This window comes from Mauremys mutica, chromosome 4 (genome assembly GCF_020497125.1).
Source record: "Mauremys mutica isolate MM-2020 ecotype Southern chromosome 4, ASM2049712v1, whole genome shotgun sequence".
NCBI classification, from domain to species: domain Eukaryota; kingdom Metazoa; phylum Chordata; order Testudines; family Geoemydidae; genus Mauremys; species Mauremys mutica.
The window spans coordinates 22039445-22057876 of NC_059075.1; the positions used below are offsets into that span (position 1 = coordinate 22039445).

General features: G+C 41.1%; 1 protein-coding gene across 6 annotated transcripts in view; it reads right to left on the minus strand.

Annotated features, from left to right (window-relative positions):
* The window catches only part of TECPR2 (tectonin beta-propeller repeat containing 2), a 74908-nt gene that overhangs the window by 22863 nt on the left and 33613 nt on the right, over positions 1 to 18432 (minus strand). For 2 of the 6 annotated variants that reach the window (XM_045012761.1, XM_045012758.1), the window contains 4 exons: positions 16220 to 16460; positions 13380 to 13469; positions 10038 to 10271; positions 4113 to 4261 (listed from right to left, as the gene is read on the minus strand). In XM_045012761.1, coding sequence (XP_044868696.1) covers positions 4113 to 4261; positions 10038 to 10271; positions 13380 to 13469; positions 16220 to 16460 — 714 coding nt within the window. Of the gene's footprint in view, positions 1 to 4112; positions 4277 to 10022; positions 10272 to 13379; positions 13470 to 16219; positions 16461 to 18432 lie in introns of all 6 variants that reach the window. The other 4 variants (XM_045012756.1, XM_045012759.1, XM_045012760.1 and 1 more) reach the window with 2 other exon arrangements.

Genomic DNA, 18432 nt, shown 5'->3' on the forward strand with positions numbered 1-18432 from the left:
TTTTAGAAGTGTAGAAACTACAAAATGGAACAGGCAGAAGTCTAGAAAGCCACTGTTCAAGATTTTACAGCACTTAATCTAGTCTTCTTGCTGACCACAAATCTAACATGTTGGATAAGACAGGAAAGCATGAAGATGATATAGCATATCTTCTTTTACATGAAGTGGCACAGCAATCATTGTCCAGACTGTGGGGAAGAGGATGGAGAGATGAAGAAAACAGGAATGCCTACATATCCATTTTATATTAGCTAATCAGATTCACCTTTCTTAAAAACAGAGGTGCGGTTTAATTGTTAGCTGATTTTATTTTGATTAAAGTCTTATCAAAACTGCATTGTTTCTGAATACAGCCCATGAAACTGCTTGAATACTGATATACAAGGAAAGCTATGATAGTACAGCTTCTGAGTACTGACATTATTAAAGCAGAGCCAGTAGTTTATGGGCACTTCATGAATCCTAAGCTCTAGGATACAGAAGATCGTATTTTTTACATTCGTGAGAGATTGAATTTTAAAACTAATTACATACATCCTATATTTTGAGAGAGCTTCTGTACCTCAAGCAACTGAAATGCAGTTTTGCCCTTTGATTTTCTTCTTTAAACAGAAAATATGATTGAACTATTCATAAATATTTCTGACAATACTCTTGCTGCTATGAATATATAGTGATGCAGTATAAACTCTGTGTCAAGTCAATTAAGGGACAAATATCAACTAAGGAGCAGCTAATAATAAAACCAGGTATTATTCCCTGAAGGGCTCACTAATCAGTCATTGATTTGTTACATTTGCTGGTCAAATGCTACGTTAACATTTGAAAGTTTATATATTTTCTTATTTTGCATTCAGTCTTCACATGTGCATGAATAATTGCTCTTTTAATACTCTTGTAATGACTTGATCTAATGCCCTGGAATTGCCTCAGGACTATTATGTAACCAATGAGTTTTCATCTTCCCTGCAAGAAAGAGTTTGAATGTTTTGCCTTTTGATATTGACTTATTAAATTTGCAATGCTGAAATTTGGCAAGAGGACATGAAAGAACTACATTGCTCTGGGTATAAGAGTTATCAGCTGGAAACACTGCATCTTATGGGAAGACGCTGTCACCCAGATGCTTTGGGAACTGTAGCAAATAACTTGATGTTCAGCCTTATCCAGTTGGTAAAAGCTAACGTTGTCAGAGGTTACTTTAATTTGATATTTTTGCTGTTGGAAAGCTCAAAGTAGAAAACAGGTTGGTGTTGCTTTTCAATTTTTGTTTTTATTGTAAGTAATTTTACCTATGGGAAAAGCTCATAATTGGGTTTGGGTTTTCCTAACCTCCCCCCTTTTTCGAGATAGTCCATAAGCAGAAACTATGCTTTTCATTGATTAGGTCAGAATGAACCATATGCAGCAGCCGTAGAAGGGCGACTGATGTAATCTACCTCCTATTGCTAAAGTCCCTGTTCAAAGGACAGTTGGTGGTAACTTATTGGTCTGCCCCTCTCCTTTGCAAAACACCCTCGTCTTCAAAATTGGCCACCTGTCTGGCTCACGTCCATTAATCCCAAGCAGTCACGGAGTCTGAGCACTGATGTGTTAAATGATGAGGTGCAACTGAGAGCCTCATTTCTGTGTTGCCTCCTCCCCTTTTCTGCTAATCCCCTGAGGGAGGCAGAACTGGCAGCTGGCTATCATGAGATAAGCAAAGCTAAAAGGGAATGATGTAAAAACAAACTATTGCAATTATAAATGCTGGGATTTAACTTCATTCCATATTATGAGTTTTTTAGAACACTGCATTTTAAAATATTCAAGAAAGAGTCTGTAATGTTGTTAATGTGACTGGAAGATTGTGGTTTTCTCACAGCAAGAGCTTCGCATTAGCCACTTTTCGCTCTGCTAGCAAATTAAAAAGAAAACTCCAGACACCACTTCCCCAAATTTTATAGTTCAGGCTTCCTTTTTGTCCTCTTTGCCCAAGCACGTGTTATTCAAAACAAATAATTATACAGCAGCACTGTACTTACCTATATCTGGTAAGCATTGGTATCTGGTAAGTATTCAAACCTTGGTTCTATTACAAGCCTATAAAGCAGCTTTGTTAATAAAATCTGTCATATTTAGTAATGATGGGAAACAAGACACTTTATGAGCTTTGCAGCAGTTAAGAAAAATTCTTTAAAATGGAGTTACACAAATTGTGGGGGGGTATTGGGCAGGAAGAGCACCATTTTCAGGATATGTTACCTGTAGCATTCCGAGATCTAGGACTTACAAAGTTTAAACCTGGCAATTGCAGCCCAGCAACCGCTGGGCAAATTGATAGAAACTATAGTAAAGAACGGAATTATCAGACACACAGATGAACACCATTTGTTGGTGGAAGAGTCAATGTGGCTTTTGTAAAGGGAAGTCAAATCTCACCAACCTAACAGAATTCTTTCACAGAGTCAACAAGTGCACGGATAAAGGTGACCCAGTTAATACAGTGTACTTAGATTTTCAGAAAGCTTCGACACGGTTCGTCACCAAAAGGCTTAAGGAAACTAAGTAATCATGGGATAAGAGGGAAAGTCCTTTCATGGGTTAATAACTGGTTAAAAGATAGGAAACAAAGGGTAGGGATAAATGATCAGTTTTCACAATGGCGAGAGGTGAACAGTAGGGTCACCCAAGGATCTCTACTGCGACCTGTGCAGCTCAACACAGTCATTAACTGTTCACTCCCTTTTCCAGATCATTAAGTGTCAAAGTTTGCAGATGATACAAAGTTATTCAAGATCATTCCAAAAGCTGACTCTGCAGAGTTACAGGGGAATCTCACAAAATTGGGTGACTGGGCAACAAAATGGAAGATGAAATTTAATAATTGGAGATATACCAATCTCTTAGAACTGGAAAGGACCTTGAAAGGTCATTGAGTCCAGCCCCCTGCCTTCACTAGCAGGACCAAGTACTGATTTTTGCCCCAGATCCCTAAGTGGCCCCCTCAAGGATTGAACTCACAACCCTGGGTTTAGCAGGCCAATGCTCAAACCACTGAGCTACCCCCGCCCTTCAGTGTTGAGAAGTTCAGAGTAATAGACATTGGAAAAAATAATTCCAACTATATATCTAAAGTGATGGGGTCTAAATTAGCTGTTACCACACAATTAAGAGATCTTGGCATCATGGATAGTTCTCTCAAAACTTCAGCTCAATGCAGAGCAGTAGAAAAAAAGGGCTAACAGACTGTTAAGAACTAATAGGAAAGGGATAGAAAAGTAAGACCAAAAATATCATCATGCCACTATATAAATCCATGGTGTAGTCACACTTTGAAGATTTTGTCCAGTTCCAGTCTCCCCATCTCAGAAAGGATACAGTGGAACTGGAAAAGGTTCAGAGAAGGACAACAAAGATAATCAGGGGTATGGAACGGTTTCCATAGGAGGAGAGACTAAAAAGACTAGGGCTGTTCAGTTTAGGAAAAAAAAAACAAAAAAAAAACTACTAAGAGGGGATAGGATAGTGATTTATAAAATTATGAACAGTGTGGGGAAAAAAAAAACAAGTATTTTCCCTTTCCCACAATACAAAAACCAGGCGTCACCCGATGAAATTAACAGGCAGCAGGTTTAACACAAACAAGATGAAGTACTTTTTCACACAACGCACAATTAACTTTTGGAACTCATTGCCATGGGATGCGGGATGGCGAAAAGTATAACTGGGTTTTAAAAAAACCAAAAAAAACACAAACCAAAAAAAACCCCAAGAAGAACTAGCTAAGTTCATGGAGGATAGGTCCATTGATGGCTATTATCCAAGATGGCCAGGGATGCAACCTCTGACTGCCAGAAGCTGGGAGGGGAAGACAGGGTTGGATCATCCCAACTGCCCTGTTCTGTACACTTCCCCTGAAGCTCTAGTACTGGCCACTGTCAGAGACAGGACGCTGGGCTAGATGGATCATTAGTCTGACCCAATATGGCAATTTTTATGTTCTTAATTTCAGACTTTTTGGGGTCCTTCATCTATCATCTTTTCAGAAGGAAAAAAGTGTTGAAGTTCCTTGATTTTCAAGGCTGATAGCTAAATTACCACATTTTAAAAGTTATGATTCACTGTTTTACCTGTACAGGTGGCTCAATCATTATCCACGCAGGAAGCATCAAACTTGGGTTTAGAGGCTGAGTTCCTACACGGAAGTAAACGCTGCCACTAGTATCACACGCCCAGATGTGCTGATTTCCACATGCCAAACTGGTCAATTTTATAGCTCCTAATGATGAAGAGACTGTTAATAATTTGGCATGATTTTTTTTTAATTCAGCTAATCTCCACTGTAGAATTTGACATTTGATTTTACAGAAATCTCTAAAAAACTAACATTCAAAAAAGTTATCAATATAATCTATACATTTTTGTAAAAAGAGAACATTTGCATACAGTCTAACTATAAAGCAAATGGGGGAAAAAAACGAAGATCTCATTTACATTTCATATTCTAGTGATTTTTTCTCATCTGTCTAAAACGGCCTATTTTATGCAGTATCCTGCCATTGTTCAACAACATTTTGACAATGCATCATGTTCTATCACTGCTGCTAGAGAACAATGCAATTCAAACGATTATCATCAGGGAGTAAGAGGCAGAAACCATATGAAATATAATTTTTTTCTATACTTAGAGAGACAAACTTTCATGCGACCTAAAGTGAACTCTCTTCTGTAGTTAGTCATGCTTATAGAATCTTAATGGTCTAGGTCTATAAATACATGTCAGCAATGAACATTCCAAATGTTACCAGCAAATGCTAAGGGTGGGTTAATATTTCAAGGTTAACAAGTCTTCATTACTTGTGTTGAGTATAAAACCTATTTGAAAAGTGTCTCCCTATTTGTGTCACACAACTCTCTTTTATTTTATAGTGGTCACAACAAAACTATCAATGCTTTAATCCTACATAGACAAGCAACATGAAGACATATAGCTCTGAAACAAGTGTGTTCCAGAGTTCTTAATTTTATTCTCTCTTTCACAACCGGATTACAAATACCCATCAAATTAAGCTGTGAAATGTCTATGATTTTACAAGGATGGGAAAGAAAGCCTATAGGATACTGTAGACTGAAATGCTGTGATCTTGGTAATTCTTACTTTTTCATATTCATTTACTTTTAAAAACATCCATTACAGTTAACATCTGGATTTTTTTCTAGTGTTAGGAAGGCATGCACAATGTTAAGTAGTGGAAGACATGAACTAACAATGCTGTTAAGGCTGCATACTGAATGCTTTGGTCAGATGCCAAATTAAAGAATCTGAGAATAAATCTCACTGGTTTACTAAATGTTCGCTGTTCGGGATACCTGTTAATCAACATAATGTTCACTTGGGGGAAGTGAAATCTGGCAACCAACTCTTCATAAAGCACATCACATAATACTTTTCACTTTGATTAGAAGATGCAACTTTATCCCTTAAACTGTATGCTTACTGTATGCTTATAGCATTTATCCGAGTACAGATTCTACAATGTATTGCTAAAAGCTTGTAGTAAAAAGACACAAGCACTATACAGCTTTAACTTTTAGTTTGTTAGAATGGTGAATGGATTCATTCCTATATCAAAACTATTTGGTATTTAACTGTTTCTGCTTATGGGCTCAAAGGAAAGATTTTATGGCTTATTTCTAAATTCCTTTATTTTAACACTATTACTATACTAAAATTAATCACAGAGTTCAAAATTCTGTTGCAAGGAGCACAAATTTCTACAGCAGTTAGAAGTCTGACATACAGCTACAAAGTCACTATTTAAATAAAACTTCATTACTCCTTGCAGCATGAAGTATGTCTGACAGCAATGGTTTTATGAGAGAGAAGGTGGGTAAGGTAATATATTTTATTGGACCAGCTTCTGGTGGTGAAATAGAAAAACTTTCAAGTTCTAGAGAGCTGAAGAATAAATAAAAGATTACCTCACCCACCTTGTGTCTCTCATTCTGGGACCAATATGGCTACAACTACAAACAGCAATAGTTTTGTCACATGATATCTCAGCTGTCTAAATGTTTTGATCCAAATAAGCATCAACTCACTCGAACATGGAGTCATATGTCACTTACATGGCATTGCAGGTATTACTAACCTCTAAAGTAAAATATGACATGCCAAAATACAATCACTATGCAAACATTTTCAGCTCCCTGCCCCCACTCCCCCCTTATTGCTTTTACCTTAGGGAAAGGTCATGCTAACCACCATTCATCCACAAAAAAGGACAGAGGTATCTCTACACTGATTCAGACACATTGTTTATTGTTGAATTGTAAAGGTCATTCTACTGTGTTTAGAAACCTTGACACTGATAGTGTAAACCTTAATCAAAACAGTTTACCAGATACTATTCTACAGTACATAGTGTAGGGATTGGAGAAAGTTACAACTGACATAATACAAAATATTTCAGCATTTATTCTGGGAACATGCTCATCCAATTCCAAAGTCTGCATCTCTTTTTACAACAGTTATATTAATGTTTCAAGACAGTTTACTACTTTTAAAACTTTTCCATGAATAAAATTTGGCATCTAGATTTGACAATTATTTTATAGTTATTACATTTCTTGGGCCACAACATAACAAGCTAAAGACCTGATTCAATAATTCACTGCATGTGGATTCATTGCTGTGCCTGCACAAAGCCCCGCTGACTGCAAAGGTGGACCCGAATGCATTAAATTGAAGGACTGTGTCCCAAAATGGTGGTAAGATGATGTAAGATGTTTTATTGCACCAATCAGCTACTGTCAATGATTTCTTGGCCTTTTCCCCCTCCCAATGGATAACTGATCTATAGCGGAATCATTTCTTAATCCAGTGGTCACCAACCAGTTGGTCGCGATCAACTGGCCCATCCCAGAAGATCTCCCAGTCGATCATGATTTCTGGTGCTGTAGTGGGGCTGTCGCTAAGGCAGGCTCCCTGCCTGCTGGCCCGGCCCCACACCACTGCCGGAAGCGGCCAGTGTGGCCCCACAGGCAGGGGGACATGGGTCTCCCTCCACACACTGCACTTCTCTGCAAGCGCCACCCCTGCAGCTCCCATTGGTAGCTGTGGCAGCGGTGCTCGCAGACAGGGGCAATGCGCGGAGCCACATGCCCTCCATCCCTCTCCCCCAAGGGCCGCAGGGGCACACTGGCCCCTTTCAGGAGCGGCGTGGGGCCAGGGTAGGCAGGGAGCCTGCCTTAGCAGAGACATGCTGAATTGCCAACTAGGAGCTGCCAGAGGTAAATGCTGCCTGGGAGGCGGCCACACTCCAGCTCCCTCCCGGACCCAGCACCCTGTACCCCCTCCTGCACCCCAAAACCTGCCCCAGCCCTGAGCCCCTGCCCAGAGCCAGCACCCCAAACCCCAGCCCTGACCCCCCTCCCAGAGCCAGCACCCTGTACCCCCTCCTGCATCCCAACTCCCTGCTCCAGCCCTGTACCCCCCTCCGAGAGCCAGCACACTGTACCTCCCTCCGTATCCCAGCACTCTACCCCAGCCCGAAGCCCCCTCCTGCACCCAAACACCCTCCCAGAGCTTTCACCCCACACCCCCTCCTGCACCTCAACCCCCTGCCCCTGGCTCAGCCCAGAGCCCCCTCTCACACTGTGAGCCTCTCGGCCGCAGGCCAGAGCCCACATCCCCACCCGAACCTCACCCCCCTACCTCAGCCTGGTGAAAGTGGAGTGAGCGGGGTGGGGCTTTGGGGAAGGGGCGGGGTAGATCCTGACATGCCCTTAAATTCAAAAAGTGATCTTGGGCATATAAAAGGTTGGAGACCACTGTCTTAATTCTTAAATAATGTATCAACTAATTGAGAATTTTGTTTATATAAATTAATACTAGAAGGTATTTAAGGTGATTTGAGTCAGTTAACCCACAGATAGTGGATTACAACTATTGTAAAATACACTACAACATCTATAATTCACTGTAAAGATATGACTAATCAAACTTTCTATGAAGCCACCAATGTATGCCAAGAAAGAAAAATACCAGTTTAAATACTCCTGACCCATCATGACAGTTCCTGTAGTCTTTTCAAGAGTTTACATATTGTAGCAATGACTGAAAATGATTCCCAGCTGATAAGCCAATTTACATTTTAGTGTCCATCCTCCAGCCCTCTCTTTGCTCACTGGCTCCCAAAGACAGGTTTCTCATGCTAGAGAATTATTTGCTTAGTACAGTCTGGAGTCTTCTACTACAAACCTCCCTGATCCACCACCGCCACCACCGCATGATTTACATCTAATGTGTCACGTAAGTCCTGGATATCTCAGAAGTGAGAAATGTACCAGAACGGATCAAGTGCTGTGTGGGCTACTGTATGTAACAACAGAGTGGGGAGACCTAAGGTCTATTCCAAGCTCTGCTGGGTGATCTTGGACAAGTTACTTCACTGCCGTGCCTCAGTTTCCCTTTCTGTAAAAGGAGGATAGTGATACTTACACCTCCTTTGTAAAGTGCTTGACATCTACTAATGGAAAAGCTATAACAGCTAGGTATTAACCATGAAATTGAAATATCACCACCTAAACTGCTAGAAAATAATAATAATGATTATAAAAGAGGTTCAAAGCCCTGCTATGCAAGTGAGGAAGCCTGTTGGTGGCCTCACTCATGAACCAGTGAATGTGAAACAGCTTGAGAGGCATTCAAATTTAAGGTTTCAGAGTAGCAGCCATGTTAGTCTGTATCCACAAAAAGAACAGGAGTACTTGTGGCACCTTAGAGACTAACAAATTTATTTCAGCATGCGGTTTCCTGAGCTACAGCATCTGAAGAAGCGAGCTGTAGCTCACGAAAGCTCATGCTGAAATAAATTTGTTAGTCTCTAAGGTGCCACAAGTACTCCTGTTCTTTATTCAAATTTAAGACATCTTGGCAGCTGGGAGTCAGTCCAATTAAAAAAAAAATAGGTCATATTCCTGCTGAAAACTTGAAGCTTTAAACATGGACAATGTTTTTTCTGTGCATAATTTATGATTTTTTTTAAAAAGAAAAAACAAAGATTAAAAATGTTAACTGTTTATATAATTATGTTACATAAAATGAAGTCTGTTGCTTATGCTTGCCTAGCTTAAAACTCGCTGAACTGATTTTGATCCAACTTTAAAAAAAATAAACCTATGATCGTATGCCAAATGCAGAAAATTTCATCCCAAAGGAAATGCAAAGTTAAGAGCCAATTTGGAAGCGATGTTAGAATGGACTTCATTCTTAATTATGTCACCTTCGCATGAATCAATTCACTTGTCTCCAGGAGACTTGCATACAATATAGTGTGGCAGCTAATGAACACTGCACAACATTAAAGACTTTAGGACAGGAAGTAGAGACATAGCCAACCGAGAGACACTATAAAAGAAATATACATGTAGAATAAAATTGGCTAAACTGCTAAGTAACCAGGACACCCCATTGCTTATGAAGAGAATCATATTGGGAGAACGTTTTAATGACCACAAGCAATCAGGGACTACGGTTTTATGTCTCATCCAACCAAAGACAGCAATTTCAGCAGCACCATAGTCCCCAGTGTCATGCTGAGGTATAAGTTCAGTATCAACTTGAACAGAAGAGCATCACCAACTGAATCACTAGCGCTGCTTTCTGAAACAGTTTTCCTTGAAGGGCTCCCACCCAAGTACTGACTGCTTTGCCTGATAAGATCAGACAGACATGAAAACAAAATAAAAAATACCCTTTGCAAAATACCATCAAGTGAACAATGAACACTTAAATTCTACCTTCATAGCAAAAGGCTATCTAAAAGCATGCCTGCTATTGGAAAACCCTGGGATTTTTTCTGACATTTTATAAAGTTGGAAAATTATACATCTTTACTAATACAGCAGTTATTTTCAGGTGTTATTAAATCCAATAAATCTTTAAATTTAAATTGGTATTTGCAAAGCCAATGAAAAATGCAGGAGAATTTTTTTAAAAAAATCTGTTTAAAAATAAGTTGAGTCTTTTCGCTTACCACAAAAAGCCATACCTAGCTGAGAAAGGTCCAGTTTTGTCCAGTGCATCCCAGCTGGGCAACTTGGTGAAAGTGTTCTGATAAAGACCTGTCCTTGTTTATTCAAACCCCATATGGCATCCTGGCAGGCTGAATAACACACCATTTCAGCATCAGGCGGTAGCTGAACTGAAGAAGGATGGAACTGGGGATTCTGATCACTGACACAAAACAGATCCTTCTTGTTTTGGCATAGCCACAGAAAGCTTCCTATGGAGAGAACGTGTGTTACACTGTTAAAATCACTCCTAATCCACTCTCGGAAACTTACATAGTTGCTTCACTCTACCATTAAGTGCTGAGTGCATTTAAAAACAAAACTATCAGTCTTCTGAAATGTATTCTTGGGTAAAGATTTTCTAACCTAAATTCCTAGATTTAGGCATCTAAAATAAGTGGCCTGATTTTCAAAGTGCTGAGTATTTAACACTTTATTTGGGAGTAAAAATTAGTGTATTTACATATTTCCCCCCACACACACACTCCTGCAACCACTTCTTTCTGTCATCCTTCTACTTGCTTGCAATTTCTTCTCCCAAATTCCATTGCTGCTTTCGTTTTTCCCCTGTACGACATTAGCACTTGTTCAAAACCCGAGTCTTGCCTAAGCAAAAGGTGCTAAACAGGTCTATCCTAACACCTCAATTACCTACAAGTAGTAAACAGGTCCTCAAGAAAAGCAGGAGGAGGAGATGGTAGGAAACAGAATAATTTGCATTTTAGCAAACAAGTGGGAGACCAAAGAGCACAGAGCCTTCACCACCAGACTGCATGCTGCCTTCCTCACTGTTTGGATAAACTTTACTTTGAGGGGTAACCTTGAGAATAATCCACTTCAAACGTTCATTGGACTATAAAAGAAAATGGCAGAAAACCAGGTTCTCTCTTTCACCCAAGACAACAAAGGCACACCTTTGGGCCTCTGGGAGTGATCCTGACCAAGGAGTGGGTCAGTCACTATCTTGCTGGAAGACTCTGGGTGAGGGAGGCCATCTTAAACAAAGCCTTGAACCAAAACATGCTAGATTAAGTTTTAGACTTTTAGATGCAGGTTTTCACTTTTATTTGCTGGTAACCATTTCTAACTATCTCATATACATGAATACACTTAAAATCCTACCTGCTTTCATTAATAAACTTGTGTTATTTTAACTTTAAACCAATCCAGTGCTGTATTTAAACTGAACCATTTGGTAACTCCAGTTAAAGCAGAAAACTCAAATATTGACTCCTTAATGGGACAATGGACCTTAATATCCCTCTGATTGTTCCAGGACAGGGCTGGACATTTCAGAACATATGTTTCTGGGAAATTTGGGGCTGGGGAGTCACTATGCCAGTTGTTAACCAAGGCTGGTGGAAGCCAATGGAAATCTGTGGTATTGCAGACAGGTTCCAGGACGGGCCTCCATCCTCCATTTTTCTTTTGGGTGAAGAAGTAATGGGAGTAAAAACCCTTCCCTGTGTTGTGGAGGAACTTGTTCCACAGCACATAAGTGTAGAAGACAGTTTACTTCTTGTCATAGAAGGTGCTCATGAGAAGGATCCCTGAAGAGGGACACGGAGGAAGGGAAGTAAAGGGAATCAAGTAGCCCATGTGTATGATTTCTAGGGCCCACTTGGTGGTGGTGATGGAAGACCACGTCGAGTAAAAGGGAGTAAGACAGTCCCTGAAATGGAAGATAGATAGTGTCATCAGCACTGTAGAGTGGGGAAGTTCATTCAGCTCCTCGACCAAGCCCTCAAATTTCTCGCTAAGAGTATAAGGTTAAGTAACCAAACTGCTAAGCTAAAACTATGCTAGTAAACTATTTTAACGCTAAATGAGCTAACTTTGTGTCACTGCTGGGAACACCATCTCAGGATGGTCGAAAAGGAACTGAGGGGGGTCAGGTTGTGTGCACGCTAGATGAGGTGCCAATGGCGCCATAAGACGGGGATCGTGCATGCTGAAATTCTCCAATCAAAGGCACCGAGATGCACCAACATTTGAAGTGGAGTAGCTCTGGGGCATCACTTGAAAAAAAAAAACCCACAAATTTGCACCATGGCAGTTTACTGCTTGAAACACAGTAAATTGCAAATTACAGCTTACTTGGTCTACTGGTGGCTGGTCATGAATGGCAGAAACTGGGGCAACTACAGACAAGGCCTTAAGCACCTTAAATATTTCAGAAGTGTTTTCTTAACATGAATCCACCCATCTGCCTAACAATATACTGGACAGATTACTTTCAAAACGTATGCAACTAAGGGAAGGTTTATATATTTTTAGGGAAGTTCTATTTTCTTTTAAAAACATAAGGTAATAATAATTTTTTTCAGTCCCAGAGACAGAGAAGGATGGATGTGGTTAAGGCACTGGACCTAGAATCAGGAAATCTGAGTTCCATTCCCAGTTCTGAATACGTGATCTTGATTGATCTCTCAGTTTCTCCTTCTGTAAAATAAGGATAATATTTCTCACAGGAACGTGGTGAGGCTCAGTTTATATCTGTGATGCTGTGGTGAAAAGTATATAAATACTTTAAAGAAACCACGCTATTTTATTTTTTATGCTGTGCTGCAGTCTTCCGATGATGATGGCAAAAACTGAAGGGAGTGTCAGTTCACCCACTGGAGAGCTTTACTGACTCCAGTAACCTAAGAGGTTAGGCTGCCTAGCCTCTTTCCCTCTAACTGGGTAGTGCTGCTTTAAATTAATAGACTTCACTAGCACCGGTCACCATTAGCAGCAAGTGTACAGATTAGAAACCCAATACAGAATATGGTATTGCAGGCCAGAATTAGCATAAGAACAAGTACGGTAAAATGCAAATAGTTCATGAGAAAATGTGGATTACAAAGGCTCCACTCCCCCTTCCTCCCCTCTTCTCCCCCCCACCCCGATCTTTGGTGGCAGACCTACTGATCCCACCAACTCCTTAGCATCTATGCACACCACATCCGTTAAAGCTATATTTGTTTTTCCCTCCACATTTACTGGCTCAGCACCCCTCCAAATGAAGGCTATGTCGCTTCAAAAAAGAAAGACACTAAACACATTATTCCTTGCATGAGCCAGTAAGGATGCTCAAAAAAGCAACACACCTTACTCAAGGCCATTCCACTGCAGTCCCACCACGGTTTTATCTCCAGTAACTTAAACAGTAGGAAATTCTAACTTGTTCAAAAAATATGGGATTTCTGCACACCTAATAGACAAAAACTCTGGACTAGTTCAGCATTATGGAACCTGTTAGCATCATTTCAGCTATCAACTCTAATGCATGAAGTCAGTTAAATTACGGTATAAGCTTATACTGAAAATTCACATACCTTCTTTAGTTGGAGATGTGGAAGCTAACACAAAAGCCCATTTTGTGGCAGAAACAGTACCTCGAGGCACAATATTATTCCAATATGTTCCTGAAAAATAAAGGAAAAACAATGATTACCATGAATCGCACACTTTGCAACTTAAATGTTATGACAAATTCTTTTCTTGGAAATTTTTTTTTAAAAGATCTGATATAATCAACTATTACATTTATTTGTTCTAATCAATATCCAATATTGCCGTGGCCAAAAAACATTATAAAGCCAAATGACTATTTATTAAGATTGAAGAATCCCCATGTTTCCCACCAGTTCATGCTCATAAGTTTGAAAGACTGTTTTCTTGTTAAAAAAACCAAACACATCATTTTTCATTATTTTAGTGCATTTATGTCACTAGACAGTTTGTTACATCATCAAGGATGAACACCAAATCAGCACATAAATGAACAAGTCATGGCAACAGGGATTCTTTCAGGTTCAATGTTGAAACGTTTGGCAACTGTTTACATTTGTGAATTACCCTAAGCAGTAATGAAATCTAAAACCCCAAACAGAACTAAAATCTAGTGCAAAGATTATATCTGCTGCTTCTCAGCCCTGTCAGGAGGTTCCCCTTTGTTGCAAGCTTATATGAAATGATCCGTTAGGTCACCTTTTGTTCTAAGCACTAGTGGCAGTTTTGACCCAATACTTACAGCTGAAGATTGTGCTGACTCTTCAGCAAAAGACTTTGTGACCTTTGTAAATCTAAACAGACAAAAGCGAGAAGGATGTTCTTTCCCATCAAATGCCAAGTTTGTTGCTTGCAACCTTCTGCCCTTCTAGGGATACTGATCATGTAAATTAATTATAGTTGTGCAAGGCTAAGATTTAGTCATGGGTATTTTAAGTAAAATCATGGACACATCATGGGCAAAAACCAAAAATTCACAGCCCGTGACCTGTCCATGACCTTTACTATAAACACTCATAACTAAATCTCTGCTCCTGGGGCCCCACTGCTCTGGAGGGCCCTTGCTCCAATGGCAGGGGCTGACTGCCCCTGGCGGCCCAATGCTCGGGTGCCCAGGGCTCTCCAAGCAGTAGCCAGTGCGGCTTGCCCGAGGGCCGCTCCAACAGCCCCCGACGTTGCTGGCCCTGGGACTAGCTACTCAAGTGGTCCTGGGGTCAGCTGCATTGGCTGCTGCGAAAGTCACAAAGGTCGCAGAAAGTCACAGAATGTGTGACTTCAATGACCTGTGTGCCAGAATCAGAGCCTTAGTGATCAGCAATGCCAGTCATTTATTAGTCTTCTGAAATGCAAAATCCAGTATATTGCCCATTCCCACTTAAATGACAAAAACAATGTTAACTTCTTGCATTTATGGTCAAATCTCACCTAAACGGGACTGACTGGGTACCATTCACAAATTGAAAGATCTGCAGAGCAAATAAAGTCACACTTTGTTGGGAAGACACTATTCTTTTTTTATTAGACAAATACAATTCCAGGCAGATGTTTCTTCTTTAAAGTCGTTGGTATAAAATACTAGCAACCCCACAAGTCAAACAAAATCTAAAAGGAAAAACATCTACACAACCTGCAGAGAGCTCTTCAGATGGCTTAGATGTCAATCAATAAGCTTTCCGGCATCAGTTTTCTGCAAATCTTTTCTTAGGCTTGTTTAAATACATGTCAAGCACTTCTATCTAGTTTAGTGTTTGAGTAATCATGAAATCTACTCTTAAATCTTAATCTAATCTAATCACATACTCAGAGAGAAGGAACAGGAGTCTTTTTTGACAGTTTCCATGTGTAAATACTGGGTACAGTACTACATAATCGTTCACGTCATCTAATTAGAGAGAATCCTACAGGAGTGTCTAATCTGGCATTTTTTGGCTACTATGCTGCTATCAAGAGGCCATCAATAAACTTTTTTGGTAGAATAAGAGAATAATTTCTATACTCAAGTTTAGACCTATAGCTTTAGGAACATCTCTCACAAAAAGGACTGAGATAAAGAATACAGCTCTAAACAGCCTCCAACAAGTCTAGGGAAATCCTCTTGAAAATGACTGTTTGAGCAGGACTCTTCACCTGGTTCCTCCAAGAGGGAAAGTCTACTTACATTGACAGAACAAATCAGAATGGCTTGAAGACAAGGGTGAAAAGGCACCTAGGCCTGCAGATGAAGCCAGGATTGTGTGAGATGAGAGCACAAAGGTTAGAGGCTTCTGGCAGTAGACCAAATCAGTCATGAGCTATAACATTCATCAGCCAGGCTAAAGTCATTAAGCATCTTGTTTAGTGTTCAGCATGTTCTCTCATCAGAGCATACGCAGTAATACATGGCTCATTTTCCTAGACACATTTCCCAAAGTGATCACTATATTACTATTGTGTCTACAGCACCATACATAGGTACCATAGCACCTAGTAGCCCTAGTTATGGACCGAGACTCCATTGTGCTAGTGCTATAGTGCATGGTTGCGTGATATCGGTATGTAACTCTCTTTAATTCAAGATTTGGACGCATGCACTGAAAGAAGCAATATGACCTACTTTTTGGAAAGCATAACAAGCTCTGAGCAACAAGCTCCCAAACTTGCCTTCTTCACAGTACTACTTTTAAAAGGACAATTACTCAAATCAAATGTTAAGACAGCATCCCGCAATACTGTCTGCGCTCCCACTCTAGTTTAAGAAACAAAAGCTTTTGCAACTTGCTCTTTACTTTGCTGTGGCTGAATTTTACCATGGGTAGGCTAGGGGAATGGTAAGGGGTGCAGAGTGGATGCGCTAGTTAGTTTCTTTGATTTTTAAAAAACCCAACAGGTGTAAAAATGCACCAACCTATTAGACTTCCCTTTGCTACATGGAACTCATTTTTGCCTGAAGAGATCCAGACGCCACTACTGTTGACTCCAAGAAGGCTTGGCTGACATTGAAGCTGCTGTGACCAAAATGCCATTCGAAGTTTCTCCGCCACTTTCTCTACTGGAGCCTGGGCTGCTGTTGCCACTGTGTGTGTTGCATGGATTATTGTCTGGAAGAGGCTGCACTGGTCAAACACGACGTAATCGGTAATGCTTACCTGGAAAAAAAAACGTTCTGGGTAATCAGTTAAACTAGGGATGAGTTAAAGGACCTTCCATAAAAAGCATGGCAAACTAGATACGTTGCAGAGGTGATGCATGGGGGGTGGGGGGGAGCGCCCATATTTTGCCCTTAGCCCCGCTTCATTCCCCGCAGAGGAACGTGCTGGGGGAAAGAGCAGTGACTTAAGGCATTCTGTGCTGGTCGAGGAGTTTGCCCACATAGGCTGCGTAAAGGGAGGGCAGGGAGCAGCTCCCCTGACTCACCACACAGTCCACGTGGAGAAACTGACCAGCAGGCACAGAACGCCTGGTGTTGGTGCTCAACCCCTTCCCCTTCAGCACCCTAGGGGGCCAAGGAGGAATGTTTGGGGGAAGCCAGTTGTTCCCTGCTAGCAGGTCAGTTTCCCCCTCATGATCAGTGTAAGGGGAGGGCAAGAAAGCAGTGACCCAAGAGAGCCAGGCAGCTGAACTGCTTCCCAACCATCTGTGCAGTGTACAGCCCAGTTGAGTGACAGAGTGAATTACTCCTGGGGGAATTGGAATTCTGCATCTGGCTCAGCTGCTGGGGGTGGGCATGGGGGAGAAGAGAAACAGAACTTCCTCTTCCCCTGGAATAGCTGAGGCCAGGTCAGATTCATCCCCAGAAACCTCCCTGGCTGCAGGAAGCTCTGCACCCCTCCCCCAGTTCCTGTCCCCTAATCACTCTTCAGCCATTTGGGGGAGGAGGGGAGTGTGTTGGGGAGGGAGGCACTGTATAGGGAGCTGCCCCTCCCCCCCAATCTGCCCAATCCCTTTGCATTCAGACCTCTCCCCACACACACACACACACACACACAACTTCCTCCACTGAGCCCTTCATGCCCAGACTGCTCTGTCAAGCCCCTCCCACACACTTGAATCACTACCCCATTTAGCCTCACCCACCACACCTGGATACCCCATTGAGGCCCGCCTCCCCACACACCTCGATCCCCCACCAAGCCACACTCCCCCATCACCTTGCCACCCCAAATACAAAAGTCAAACTACGCTTATGATAAAAAGATGCCTCATCTGCCTTTTGAATAGGGTTCAGGAGTCTCAGGAACAATGTTCCTGAGTGAACCTCAGGAACCTCTCTACTGAGTGAGTGAAGGAACAAGTTTGAGTCTTGAGTTTTGATGGATTTAAGTTTTAGGAGCCTTGATTATAAACCAGAATCACATAACAGATAACAGCTTCCTATATAAAACAAAACAAAAACCCAACTAACCAAAAACAAACACCTGCCCAAAATTTCTTAATATTTTTATCTATTTCAAGTACATAAGAAAGGCCGTACCGGGTCAGACTAAAGGTCCATTTGCCCAGTATCCTGTCTACCGACAGTGGCCAATGCCAGGTGCCCCAGAGGGAGTGAACCTAACAGGCAATGATCAAGTGATCTCTCTCCTGCCATCCATCTCCATCCTCTGACGAACAGAGGCTAGGGACACCATTCCTTACCCATCCATGGACTTAACCACCATGAATTTATCCAGTTCCCTTTTAAATGCTGTTATAGTCCTAGCCTTCACAACCTCCTCAGGTAAGGAGTTCCACAAGTTGACTGTGCGCTGCGTGAAGAAGAACTTCCTTTTATTTGTTTTAAACCTGCTGCCTATTAATTTCATTTGGTGACCCCTAGTTCTTGTATTATGGGAATAAGTAAATAACTTTTCCTTATCCACTTTCTCCACTCACTCATGATTTTATATACCTCTATCATATCCCTCCTTAGTCTCCTCTTTTCCAAGCTGAAGAGTCCTAGCCTCTTTAATCTTTCCTCATATGGGACCCTCCCCAAACCCCTAATCATTTTAGTTGCCCTTTTCAGAACCTTTTCTAGTGCCAGTGGCTGAAGAAAGCAGCCCTGTGTGGTTTGGAAATAGTTGGATTAGGTGAAAAGCAGCCTCCCTGCATTATTAATTATTATTATTATTATTAATT